Raw genomic sequence first — 13,622 nt, 5'->3', positions numbered from 1 at the left:
CACAGACTAACCCAGTTTGCAGGCCTGGCTTGCCAGGTAAACTTGGGCTGTCCATAAACATCCCTTGGCCATTTTTTGTTTATTCCATGGCACTTTCTGAAACTTTTTTTTTTTTGTTAGGACCAATCAGGACCAGCTAGTAATCTTAAGGAGGTCCTTTATTAGTTCTTGGTATCAACTCCCATTTTCTTATCCAATGGCACCACCTAATTGTTTCCCTATTATGGGGCATATAGGAGAAGCCAGTTTTCCATGGCTTCCATTATTTGTATGTTGCTCTGCTTTCAAATATGGCAAAATTGAAGACAGAGAGATTGAATCCTTTAATACATTAATTGATACAGCTGAAAAAAAACACCTTTCAAGCACACAGGCCTCCTTCAATTCTGTTTGTTTTAGTAATTGATGTTGTTTAAACCACAGTGTCAGCTCATTGCCACTTACTATATCTTACGTTGACTTGTTGGCAACATAGCATCCCATTTCCCAGCAGCTGCTAAGAGTTTGGTCGAGACTTAGCTATACATCAGTACAACAAACTATTCAAAATTACTCCTTACAGCAATAGAAACCTAATGAGTTTTGCAATAAATTAACACTGTGACAGGGAAGAAAAAGTGTTTAGTAACAGGAATGATAATGGTAAGGTGCCTAACCTGATTAGACAGTTCTTTGTAAATCCTGAAAGAACCTGCTTGCATTACTCAGCCAAATGGTCCTGGGTAAAATGGAAATGGCATTAACATGTATCTGATAGGAAATGCAGCATTTAGTTGCTATGTCTTCTATACAGCTTTAGAAGACATACTAAATGAGGGGAATAAAAAGTAATGCTCGATAACTATCTATTTACTGACCGAGATGGGCACCCTGTAGGAAAAATAAAGGTATGCACATGTATGTGTGCAGAGGGACTTATGTTGTATTCCCTGTCTCTTGAAACCACATCATTCTCCCCACATCCTTCCTCGTGAAAGGTATTTACAACTTTCACTTCAAGTTCCTGCTTTTATGTGAGAATTAAATACATTACTTCAAGAATAATTACATAAAAGTTATTTCCCCTTATTTTTGTTGACTGCTCTTGACTGCAGTTGATGTAAGCAACCAGAAGCAGGGATTAGAAACTACTCAAGGCCCAGAAGATTTTATGCATTCTTCCATTGTCCACACAGATTTTGTAAGTGACCCTGAGCTTTGGGATTAACTTTCACATAGATAGTCACATGCTAGGGTGAATTTTCAGGTAGCCCTCGTGAGGCTAGGACAGGAAGAAAAGAAGTATTCATTGCAGATTGTTTAACCTATGCAGAAGTCCTGTGAGCTATCAAAAAGCTGGAGAAGTCCCTGGTGAGCTTTTGAGATGCATATGAATCCCAGTCGGGTTTAGCATTTCAAAGCTGTTAATATATTTCCCGGAACTGTTACAGCTGATTTTCAAGCACTGCTGGGACTTTCTTCTACATGATGCCTTGCAGAGTCAGCACTCCTGAATGAGCACCCAATGCCACATAGATGCTTTGAGTCTGGATGGCAGCTGAGTCCTGAGATAGGTATTTCCAAACAGAAACCCTGGTGGCAATAGTCAACCTCATCTGAAGCCCTGTGGCCATCCAAACCCTAGAGGAGCCCTTGCCATAGCATTTCATAACCTTCAGCTCCATCCTGTGCACTGTACCAGCTCTAGCACCGATTTTTGGAAGCTGCCACTGTAAGGGAGCAGGTCTCAGGCCTTCTGGCTAATCTGTTACTTCAGGATTTCTGAAGTCCATCCACACACTCTGGAAACTGCATTTGGGGCAGTTCTGTTCTGAACAACTGTTTTCTGTCAGAAGGAAACTCACAGACCATAAACTTCAACGCACCAGATAATCACGAAATAATCAGATTCAATAAGCCTTTAAGGCACACAAGTTTCTAATCCAAAATAGGTTGGAGTTGCAGAAAAAGGCATACTGATCTTTTTTTCCCCCCAAAATGAAGATTTCTGGTAATGGTCTCTCTGTAACAACTCCACTTTTAAGACAGAAAAAAAATATTTTGCCACTCATGGGAGTAAATATAACCAGACACAGCAAATATTCTCACAAAATTGGAGCCCAAATTTCCTTATTTTCTAGCCATTTTCAAGCAAAGAGCATTGACATGCAACAGCATTTGTTGTCTCACACATTAATTTCTCCATCTCTCCATATCAAAGATATTGCTCAGTATTGAGCAGTATCACCTGAAGCTTTTAATGGAGCAAGTGCTGATGCACACTGTGGTGAGGACATCTGGAGCTGACACATCCATGTGTAATCCTACAGGAATTATATCTAGCAGAGGAGCAGGTGATGTGGGCCAGTATCTGCCATGGGCAGCATTTAACCTCCAGCATGATGGCAAGGAGCAGTCCCATGGCTCTATCAGACCTAGAGCTCTGTAGCTGTGAGGAGCCCTTTATGCTGTGCTTCATCCAGCCACCCAATGTCATGTGTGGCGCTGTTAGAGATCTCTCCAGACGTCTTCACCCATTTGCCTTCTGGTCCCCATCCACAAAAACTGCCTGCCAGTGGAGATTTGGACTTTTAGGGGCACATCCTTTGGAACAGGAGTGCATGTGAAGTCAGCTTTCCCAAACACCACTCCACCAGCAAGTTCAGTAGCCACTGAAAGCTGATGTGAGGCAGTTTTGAAAATCCCTGCAGCTCTCAGAGCCTCTCATCTGGAAAGCAAAGCTAGCACTATTGCTCTTCCCCTTCATCCTGCCTGTACAGACAGTAATCATTTAGAGAAAAGGACTGAAGGACCTTGATCTGTTGAAGGCCTTTGGGTATGATAGGAATAAATAATAATTTAGCACCACCTTGCAGTTTCAGTGTGAGCAGCGTGAGGTTTGGTGTTTTGCTAAAAAACCCCTGTCAGGTGACAATGTGAGAAACTCAGCCCTCGTTAGGGAAAAAGAAAAGGTCTAATTGTCAGGGAAAAAAATGGAAGAACATGACTCTGAAGTCACACTAGTAGAATGCAAACAGGAACATCTGACTAGCTGGCTGTTGACGTCCCACAACCTGAGGGCTCTCTGCTTCTCTTTCTCCTACCCAGTGCTTGGGTTTAATGACATTAAACACTTCCATGTTAATGAGAACTGAAGTCCACAAGAGACAAGAGCATGCTGACCCGTGCTGGATCTGCTCACGTTCTTGACATCTGCTAGCTTTCTTGACCAAAAGCTGTTCTCCTCCTGCCTTCAGACTGCAAGCTCGGTGGGGGCTGGGACCGCTCTTTTAGCCCAGCTCGCACTGTAAAGCACGTCCCGGGTGCTGCCGGAGCCGGAGGAACTCAGCTGGAGACATCAGCATGTGGTAGATGAGACGGGAAGGCAAAATTAAGGATCCATAAACACCGTGTACCTTAGCTGCCAGGAGAGCCGAGCAGATGACAGTTATACCCGGGGTCCCTGCCCCATGCTGCCCCAGCCACGGGGCAACATCCCAAACGTGTCTGTGCACAGCGGGGAGCCTGGGGCTCTGCAAGACAGTGACCAGCGTGGGGACACCCAGCAGCACCCCCTTACCTGCAGTACCCTGGGCCTGGCTGAGCAGGGGGCAGAGAGCCCAGCGCCGCGAAGCGCGGCAGTCACCGCAGGCGCATATTGAATTGAAATGCAAACAGGGCGCGGAGTGTAGGCTTTTTGGGGGCAGTGTACGCGTTTCCTTTTCTGGCTAAACCTCAGCTTGTGCCTCTTTATTTCCCGGATGGCCAAGGAGGGCGCGCAAGGAGCTGCGGTAGCGATCCAATACTGGGGTGGGGGCTCCCGATTTCTGTAGTTATTTTGGAGGGCCTGGAGGGGTGTATGTGTGTGCGGTAGCCTCCGTGCCCGGCAGGACCGCAGCTCCGGTACAGACCGGCGTCGTTCGCCGGGCAACGGCGGCGGGTACGCGAGAGTGGGCGGGTGTCCCGGGCGGCGGCGGCGGGCGGGCACTAAGACCGCACCGCCCCCGGGCGCTGCGCGGCGGCCGCAGAAGAGGAGGAGACCGGCGGGCCCGGGAGGAGAGGCGCGGAGGGGAGCGGAGCTATGTTAAACCCGGGATACCGCTGAGGCGGGGCGGGCCAGGCCACAGGCGGGGGCTCTCCGGCGGCGGGCGCGCAGGGGCCCGGCTCCCGAGGCGGCGGCAGGCAGCATTTCGGCGCGGAGAGCGGCTCCGCAGCCACCGGGCCAATGAACATGTCAGTGTTGACTTTGCAGGAATACGAATTCGAGAAGCAGTTCAACGAGCATGCGGCCATCCAGTGGATGCAGGAGAACTGGTGAGTGCCGCCCCCCGGCCCCGCCGATCGGCGGAGAGGCGCTGAGCCCATCCGGGTGCGCGCTGTGTGCGCCCGGCAGCGCGGTGCGGCTCCGCGCCGCCGTGCGCGGGCACACGGGCGGGCGCAACTGCCGCGCTACCTGCGCGCCCGTGCGCGGGGCCGCCCCGCCGGGTTACGCAAGGCCAGGGCATCCCGCCGGCGGTGCGGTGCGGCTCGGTGTGCTGCGATGCGGGCCCCGACCTCCCGCCGCCACCGCCTCCTGCTGTGTCCCCGGCCTCCGGTTGGCCCGGCGGCGCAGAGCCGCACACGTGCCCCAGGCTCTGCCCTCGGCCTCCCGTGCTTCCATCCCTGCTCGTCCCTCCCGCTCCCCGCTCGTTAAAACAAGTTGCGCGTTTGCCAGTGCTCCCCGCGGAGCCCCTTTCCTTCCCCCTCACCCAGCTCCTAATAAAACTTCATTTGGAGCCATGCGGATATTAACTTTCCCGGCGTGTGTAGAGAGCTGGGGCGAGCTGAGCCGCGGCGGGATCCGCCGTGCTGGGAGCTGCGCAGAGACTCCGCGGGGTTGCCGGGGCTGCGACGAGATGGAGTCTCACGGACACACGCGTACAGACACACGTAAACGGACACATGCACGCACACAGCCTTGCCCGCCGAACGGGAACGCTGTGCCGATAGCCTGCTTCGTGCCCCACACTGCCCCGGCGGCATCCCTGGTCCCGGGCGCGGTCCACGCTGCTGCCCGGGCCTCGGCTGGCAAAGTGGAGAGAGCGCCCCAGCTGCCACTGCCCTCTCCTGCGTAGTACCCAGCGGCCGTCCTCGGGCCGGGATCTCCCTCTCCATCACACATGCCCGACACCTTGCTTCTGGCATTGGCTGTCTGCATGGGTCTTGTGTGCACACCTTGCCTGTGCTCACTCGTGCTTTGCTGCTGCATTGTCCCCAGCCACCCCAGCCTGGTGTCCAGTCTAACCCAGTCTGCTGCTCCCATGGTGTTTCTTCGCAGCTTGCCCCCTGGTTTCCCATTGCCCACATGCCCTCCCTCAGCAGTGCCACCTGCCCTCACAGGTTCCTTCAATCCCTCAATCTCCCAAGTGAGGAACTTCCCAGTGCTACCCTCAGGTGACGATGGTAGGGTAAGACTGTCTCTGGGTTCAAGTTTTGGTGCCTATGTTTGCAAGGTAGAATGGGCCCAGATCCTAGGTGCATCTCAGCCAGGGACTTGCTAGAATCCTCCAATGACTATTCTCAGGGCTTCTAAATGCAGTATAATTAAAATGACCCTTTAAGTGTGTGTGTGTCTCCGTTCCCCTACAGGTGAACTCATTAGCTCTTGGGGGTTACCTAGTGTCACTCATGCTACTGGAAAAAGGAGACCACATAGATACTCTTGGGCTGGGAGTGTTGGATGCTTCCCATTTTGTCCATGTTCCAGAAAAAATTGGCATCAGAAGAGGACAAACTGGTAAAAGAGGATGGGGGGGGGGGATACCCGAGTGTATTTTGTAGCCAAATAACTCAGGAGAGATGCAGTTTAGATTAAAGAACACAACTACGAGCCAGTATTCCTGTGTCATCTTCTTGGCTCTGCTGTGCTTCATGGCATGACCTTGGGAACATTATTACATAACCTCTCCTAGGCCTCAGTTTCTCCAGCAGGGAAAGACCAGAGGGGTAGGGAGTAATAATGCTGAAATGCTCTCATGAGGTGCTTTGATGACTTTGGTAATGTTTGCCGAGTGACTTGAAGATGTCAGGTACTATATAAATGCTAAGCAGTGTTGTTAAAATCTCCCTGGCAGTCTCCTGTGCTGCAGAGTCTCCAGCTGGGACTCCTGTAATGCCAGGCTTTCTCTTCCCAGCTTCAAAGGAAGAGACCATCAGTTTTATGTTGCTGCTGTACAGCTAAAGAGGCACAATGGTCTGTGTGCACACACTTTTCAGTCTAGTTTTACCTTCTTTAAGGGAACTGATGAATTATTACCTTTGATTCACGTGAAAGTAAAGGAGAGCAATCCACTTGTGGCCTGCGAGAGTTTCTGGAAACGAAATGGGGCTGTGCCCACTGTTGGGGCAGACTTCTCATCAAAATGCTGCTGAAGACCCTTTGGAGTTTTAGGTTAAATTGTGTGGCTTTATCTTCAGGATATTCACTTGCTTAATGAAAGCTGCTGTACCAGCACTTGAATTTTGTGGGGGAACTTAACCGGTAAAGTGCATCAGCTAAGGTCCATACAAGAAGGCTTTTCTTCTTCATATCAGGGTGACACCATAGGTTTGCTTATGCAGACACTGATGGCAGTACGTGGCTTCATGACTTTGTAGGTGTAGCCTTAACATACGCGTAATTAACTGAGATGAAGTTGTTGAGTAGTAGTTTGTAGGGATGAACACAGTTGTTCATTCTTTGGGGAGGAAGGTGGACTAAGTGGACTTGCTTCAGGAAAAGCTAGTAGGATTTTATACTGTAATATCCATTTAAATTAGGATGCCATGCTATTACCATGTCTAACATGGAGGTAAACACATTCTGTAGGTGTAGCATTTGTTATTTTGCTTAACTTTAGGAATCTTGATAACTGTCCAAGGCCATAAAAACCCCTAGACTGTGAGGTGCTGGGGAGTGAGGGGCCTCTAAGGAGTTGACTGTGTCTTTCAGATTTTGAGAAGAGTCCTTGGGTTCTGACTGGGTCACATATGAAGATGTAGGCCAGTTTGAGGAAGGATGCCCTCTGGGTTCTGAGCTGGTTAAAGCACTGACAAGCCCTTTTAATTATAACTGTGCAAGGCTAAACCTGGAAAAGCTTGAACGCAAAGCCTAGGGGTAGTAGCATACCCCTGGGTACTGGTTTGATTGGTCTGGATGGATCATGGTGGCTGGTTCTGTTTGGCCAAAGCTTGTGCCTCCTTTGCCTCTGTCCTCTAAGTCTGTCCCAAGGTCCATTGCTCCCTGGAGCAAGTGCATGTCCTCCGTACTTGCTGGTCGCTGGCACCGGGGTTTTTCTTCAGCACAGCCCCATCCTACTGTTTATTTCCTCACTGCATCTGCCCCTGGAGATCAGCCCTCTGAGGCTGACATGAACGGAGCCTGTCTGACAGTGAATTGGTCTAATGGCAGTGAACGAGGTCCTTCTTGCTTCATTCCAGATGTTCCTGCTTCACTTTAGAGAGGCCCCCATCCTGCAGTGTGCATTGTGCAGGGACCTCTTTAGAGCCTGGGCCTCAGTTAGTAGTGCTGTAAAGAGGCTACTGTTTTGACACAGAAGAAAAATGAATAGTCTGTTCCCTGACACTTACAAGCTGATATGTTTCATGCCTTCCTCAATGCATAGCTTTATGTGTATGTTGCCCTTATGGTATAGCCCCCAGATTGCCTAGTTCTCCTGAAGAGAGGCATGAAGGGCAGAGCAGGGTTGCAGGCTGCAAAGGCAGACCTACACACTGCTGGTCTGAGAGTGAGAGCCACCCAATTAGTTGTCTTTCCTAAACAAGCAATGGTGGCTTTTCAGGAGGCTGAAGAACTAAGGGGTTCATTTAGTCTCATGAAATTAAACTTTCCCATACTGTGGGAAAGCTGTTGTGGATGTACCTTTACATACAGTGCCACCAGGTAGCTTTTAATATGTGATACAGTATCAATTTAGGATAAGATCCACTATCTTACTGTATTCAGACCATGGGAGGTTTGATTTCAGTATAATCAGGAATAAGTCAAATGTTTATTAAGATAATTACTTACAAAGATTTCTCAAATCAACCTCTTCCAGCACTTCCTCACAAACTTCTTCAGAGAGGGGAGGGGGATGAAATAAATAATCTGCAGGGGATTTCCCTCCACCTTAAACTGCTGCGTGAGAATTAATGTAGCTCTGGTCCTTTATCTCTTGTGCACAGATACATCAGTATTTGTGCAGAACATTCATAGTTCAGTCAGACACGCAGCAAAAAGGGCTGCAGCACTGGAATCCCGATTCCTGGCTGCAGGCAGCGAGGCAGCAAAAACTGGCTGGTGCTTGGAAAAGCAGATAGTGACAGCAATGCACGAACGGAGCGGTGACCGCCGAGGTCCTTCCCATCGTGCTGCAGAGCGCCAGGTTCGGGCATCAGCACGAAGTGACAGTTGTTCCTGTTATAATTATCTGGCCAATAATAATTATCTTCAGATGTCTGCTGACGAGGGGCTCGCCAATGGGGAGGCAGGAGGCCTGTGCTGACTGCGCCGAGATTATCTGGGCGAGATGACGTCACGGCAGGGCTTGCCTAAAATCACAGAAACTTTTCCTCTGCTGCTGCTCAGCTGCTGCTGCAGGGCTCCGGGCATCCCTGCTCTCCTGCCCTACCCTCCTGCCCTCCGGAGGCTCCCCCCTCCTCCTTTTGTGTGGCTTTTTTCACGCCTGTTTTTCTCCTTGAAAAGCCAAGGTTTAACCCTTGGCAGCCAGCAGCAGGCTCACAGGTAGCAGCAGCAGCTGAGTTGGAGCAGAGGAGGATGAGCAGGATGGCAGCGGAGCTGGTTATTCCCCAAAGATGCTGAGGGGCTCTGCTGCGGAAACCGGCTGTTTTCATCTATGAGCTTTCAGTAAAGAGAGAAGCGCTGGGTAAATGCAGTCAGGCATTTTTCTTAGTTTTAATGGGCTGTGGCAACTCAGACTTGACTCTGAAATTGACTGTGTAAACCTTAGATGAGAGTAAATGTTTGTGTAGTGAAAACAAACATCCAGGTGCAGGGAATTATTTTTAGCCTTTTGTTAACAAAAATATTAATGTGGCGAGGGGCAGAAAGTACAGCCAATGCTGAGAGAAATTTATCCTTTGGTGTGATTTTTTTTCCAGTCAAAACTGGAGATAGATGTTGCGGAGCAGAGGGTCAGCTAATTTGGATTTGAAACACACTTGCCTTTTAATAATTCACAGAAGAAGCACCATCATCCTAGACAGATTTGTTTCCTAAATGCAGAACAAGCTTCCCCCATCCACTTAAGCTACTCTTACCTCATGCAGAAATCAAGAGTGAGAGGCTGTGCACGTATCTCTCCAGGCGTACGTGTGTGGCAGCCAAAAACTGATGTAAATTACTTCTTCTTTTTTACCCTCTCCTGAGTTCTTGCTGAATGCCAGAGAAGGATGTGGAGGGACACGACAGACACCCTGTCCTTCTCTCTGTGCTGCAGCAAGGACTCAAAGGGAAGGTGTACGAGTCGCTCTTTACCACAGTGGATTGTTGTACTTGAGCAAAATTCAGCCAGTGCAAGAACTGAGCCTACCTCCACATTTCATCCCCCAGAGGGGCTTTTTTCTGTTCTTTCGTGCAAACTGTCCATAAAGTTGACAGGACAGTCAGCGCACAGTAGCTTTGGAGCTGCAGAGATTAGAGGATACCGCTTCTTTGCCTTTCCTCCATCCCTCAGGCCTTTCTGAGCAAAAGGCTGATACAGTGGAGTATAACAGGGCTTTAGCTCCTCAAAAATGCGAGGACAGAGTCTATGGGGAATAACAGTACATGTCATTTCAGAGTTCACGTATTTTCTGTCTCTGGGGGGGGGGGGCCCAAGAAGGAAAAAGACTGTGTCGGAGAAATGTCATCCTGAAGATAAATACGCGGGTGTCTTCTGGGTTCAGCCTACCACTGAAATGTAGGCATTGGCCTTTTGCTTACTCTATCTATCCTTAGAGTGTGAACACGTCTGTCATCATGTTGCTTCACTAATTTTTAAGCCTCTGAGAGTGAAAACATCTCTTCCACTTTGTGCCTGTGGGAATAATGAACTTGTAAGAATGGAGCAAGAAGTAATTCAGAAGCTTGCCATTTCCACACGTGAAGATGAGCATTCAGGAGTGTTTTGGTTTGGGATGAGATGTGGCATGTCTTGGCACTTTTGGAAAAGTAGCTCATATCGTCAAGTAGGCATACACTGTGAAAGCACAAGGGTGTTTGTGCAGGCATGGGCTGAGTAGCAAGTGGTGGCACAAATCCCTAGATTCAGAGTGCTTTATGTGGACGGGCAAAGGAGTGATGGGGAGAAGCCGATTTGCCCTGGGACTAGGGCGCAGGGTGCCCAGGTATCTCCTTTCTCCTCTAAATGGCCTTACCCTGAACCACAGGGAGTTTTTCCCCTGGCAGACAGTCTTTTCACTTCTGTGGCTATTTCTTCTAGCTTATGGATGCAGGCACCCATGCAGAGAGAGACAGCTTCCTTTGCTGGTTAAATCCATGTGAAATCAGTGGCAGAAGGCACCCCGTGTGCTGGTCCAGCTTTCTAGCCCGCCAAGCTGTAGCTTCACAGGGATGTGGTGTTAGGGCCGTTGGAGTGGCACTAGGCAGCTGTCCTTCCTGTTACATGGTAGCATCCCTGCTTCATCAGTCCTGACAAAAGTACAATCTGAAGTCAACCTCCACAGGCTCTTCTGCACCACAGGCAAAGGCAGCCTGAGCGCAAAGAGCATCTTTGGCCAAGGTCATTGCCCCATGTCGAGAGGACAGCAGTTTTTATGATGGCACATAAATTGCTGTTGGCTGTTTTGCTGTCAGGTTGCACATGTTTCTGGTCTCCTCCTAGTCACCGCAGTGGCATTACTTTCCTGAATGCCAGTTTTTAATCACACCTTGATGAGGAGCCACTGTTTTTTACCTTGATGCATTTTGTCTTCCTGTTAGTTTTTCTGAGGCAGACACTGTTATGTGTGTATCCCTTGCAACGTAGAAATATTAAAAACTGTTCAAAAGCAGTGAGTAAAATTTACATGGGAACATCCATTTTCTCCTCCTTCCTCAAACGGGTACAGTCTGGTTGGCCCTAATCTGGTAAGAGTAGCACTCTAGACAGGCTACAATGATTTATTAGATCTGGTCTTTTAATGAACTCCGTGCTGGTAGATGTTGCCTGTTAATGGGGCTCAGGGTAACCAGGAGATTGCTGCATGTAACTCATTGTGTGATTAGGGGTCTCTACTCCATTTTATGCAATGCCTAACATAAGTGGCCTTTTCCCTGACCTCCTTGCTGAAAACGCAGTGAGCATTCATGTTCCATACACCTACTGCTCCTTAAAAAGTCAAACATGGTCATGTTCCCATTGGTCTCAGCAGAGAAAGGTCTGGCAAAATATTTAACTCTCAAATTTATGTGCTGTGTTTGCCGTTGGTCTCTTCTCCACAGCCATCCATAGTGGTACTGGGAATAAAAGGATGTTTTGTACTTTTTTCCTCCTTTATGTCATTGCGCAGTCTCTGCCCCTTGCTCAAGAGTCTATCCCAAGCCCTTTTCAGCTGACTTTGATCTGCTGACTCTTAGTGACCAATATAGAGATAAAAAAGTGGAAAAATTTGTAAAGGAAAGGCTGTAGTATTTCTGTCTTCATGACTGTTAACACTGGCAGGCTGGTACCCTGGTGTGCTGGGGTCCAGGGAGGTGGGACAAATGGATGGGGAATGCAGAGACCCTTCTCTGCAAAGGCATTATCAGTACAGAGCTGGAGATATTGGAAGATATAGAGCTGAGGTTTCTTTTTTTTTTTGCTTTAAGGGAATTTATGGAGCTTTCCACAGTTTTGAAAATGATTTTGTGGAGCAGGGTCCATTGGGACTCTAGAAGGCAAGATGATGTAGAACACTTTTTGGAAAGCGTAATCAAGAGAGAGTTTAGATGCTTTCTTCTTTTAATGGAAATGGGCAGAGGCTAAAACGTTATTTTAAAATGTAAATTAGTGTCAGCTAGAATGTAAAATAAACTTTCCACTGTCTCGATTCGATCAACGTGTGAGCTATTTGTGTAACCACGTTACCTGCATACTGCTACCCAGTACTTTTTTCTTGCCAGCTGTTTTGTCAGCCCTCTTGAACCTTGTCTCAGGTTGGAGTAGAAGGGTTTTGTATTTACTCTATGGGTACACAGCACCTGGCACGGCAGTGTACTGTCCCTGACTTATTTAGGGACTGGGAGCAACGTGGAAGGACTCTCAAACCATCATGACCTTGGTTTAGTTAGAGAAGGGACCCAGATCCTGCAGAGCTGACATGCCATGAAATGATGAAATGGGCATCTGCTGAACAGTCCTTGACCTCTGTTGTGAAGAGCTGGTATTCAGAGTTGGGAAGAAGAGGGTGTGATGAAAGTCAAAGATTTACCTTATGCCAAGGGACCTGGGGCTTTGCAGAGTACATAGAGTGGTTTATGCACTGTGAGGCATGCGGGAGAATGATGATCAGTACATTTCTGCTGACATGGGGAGCCTGACTTCAAACTGAATGCAGCTGTATCCACTGTGTACAAGTTAGGCATCAGTCAGTCAGACGCAGTTCTTCAAAAGGTACCCAAGTCCCACAGTTTCAATAGAAACCCAGGACCTGTGCCGTCTCTGGAAATTGCTGATTGTGCTTTGGTTCCGAAGGTGTTTTTTCACCATATCACAAAGGTGATCCTGAGGTTGCAAGACCTGTATGAGTACTTACATTAAGACAGTACATAGAACTTGATGGTCTTACAGCACTACTGTACAGCCCTGCACTTGTACTAGCACTGAAGAATGCTTTATTCTTGTCAAGTATGTTATGCGGAGTTTGTCTCCTTGATTGCGGTAACTGAGGACTCAAAAGAGCTACTGGAATATTTGAGGCAAGGCAGCTTATTGTTGGTGTCATGAGATTAAACTGCAAAAGTCCAGACCGTTCTTAATTGTAAATTTGTGGAAGGACCTGTCCTTCATATAATTTAATAAAACTTTAGACTGGTCAGTATCTTCTGACCATAACTTTAAAATAGAATATTTAAAATTTGTTGGCAGTTAGTTTCAGCATATGAAGCCTGCAAAGTGAGTGAAAAATGAATTGGACATCATCTATGTTTGATTATGAGCTCCTCAAATTGAATGTGTTGGTTTTGCTATATAATGGCTTTAGTTATCCCTGGACATAAAACTTAAGGTCAGTCAAGAGCATTATTAAGGACAAGTATTTACCCTGTATAAACACCATAATGATATCATTGGGGAGTATGATTTTCTGGCTAATAAAATAGTCTGATTTTTTTTCCTTTTTTTTTTCCTTCTTATTTTTCTTTTTTCTTATTTTATTCTTTTTGTCTAGAACCCTTAAGAGGTATTTAAGTTGGTAGTAAAATCCCCCAACTGTAAGCAAAAGCAGGATGCCAGAGTTGTTGCACTCTCCCATTCACGTAGAGGGTTTATTAACAAATGTTTTCGAAGTCTGGCTTTTTCCTTATGTAATTATTCTTTTAGCTTTAACTGGGAGTTTTCCCTCTAGGTCTCCTGTTGTGCATCTGCTGAATGCAGGTCCTCTGTAAACAGTAACGGGAATTTTGTGGTTTCCATTATATGAAT

At 47.7% G+C, this 13,622-nt stretch overlaps 1 protein-coding gene across 1 annotated transcript in view; it reads left to right on the top strand.

The window, feature by feature from the left end:
- The first annotated feature begins 3,974 nt into the window (after positions 1 to 3,974).
- The window catches only part of ELOVL6 (ELOVL fatty acid elongase 6), a 78,022-nt gene continuing 68,374 nt past the window's right edge, over positions 3,975 to 13,622 (top strand). The window contains exon 1 of the mRNA XM_061355215.1: positions 3,975 to 4,293. Coding sequence (XP_061211199.1) covers positions 4,205 to 4,293 — 89 coding nt within the window. The 5' untranslated portion in view covers positions 3,975 to 4,204. The remainder of the gene's footprint in view (positions 4,294 to 13,622) is intronic.

The sequence above is a fragment of the Neopsephotus bourkii genome, unplaced genomic scaffold, assembly GCF_033783945.1.
Source record: "Neopsephotus bourkii isolate Nb327-2 ecotype Australia unplaced genomic scaffold, CSIRO-AGI_Nbou_v1 NB_787, whole genome shotgun sequence".
In the NCBI taxonomy this organism is placed as follows: Eukaryota; Metazoa; Chordata; class Aves; order Psittaciformes; family Psittacidae; genus Neopsephotus; species Neopsephotus bourkii.
This window is presented reverse-complemented; position numbering and strand designations above follow the sequence as displayed.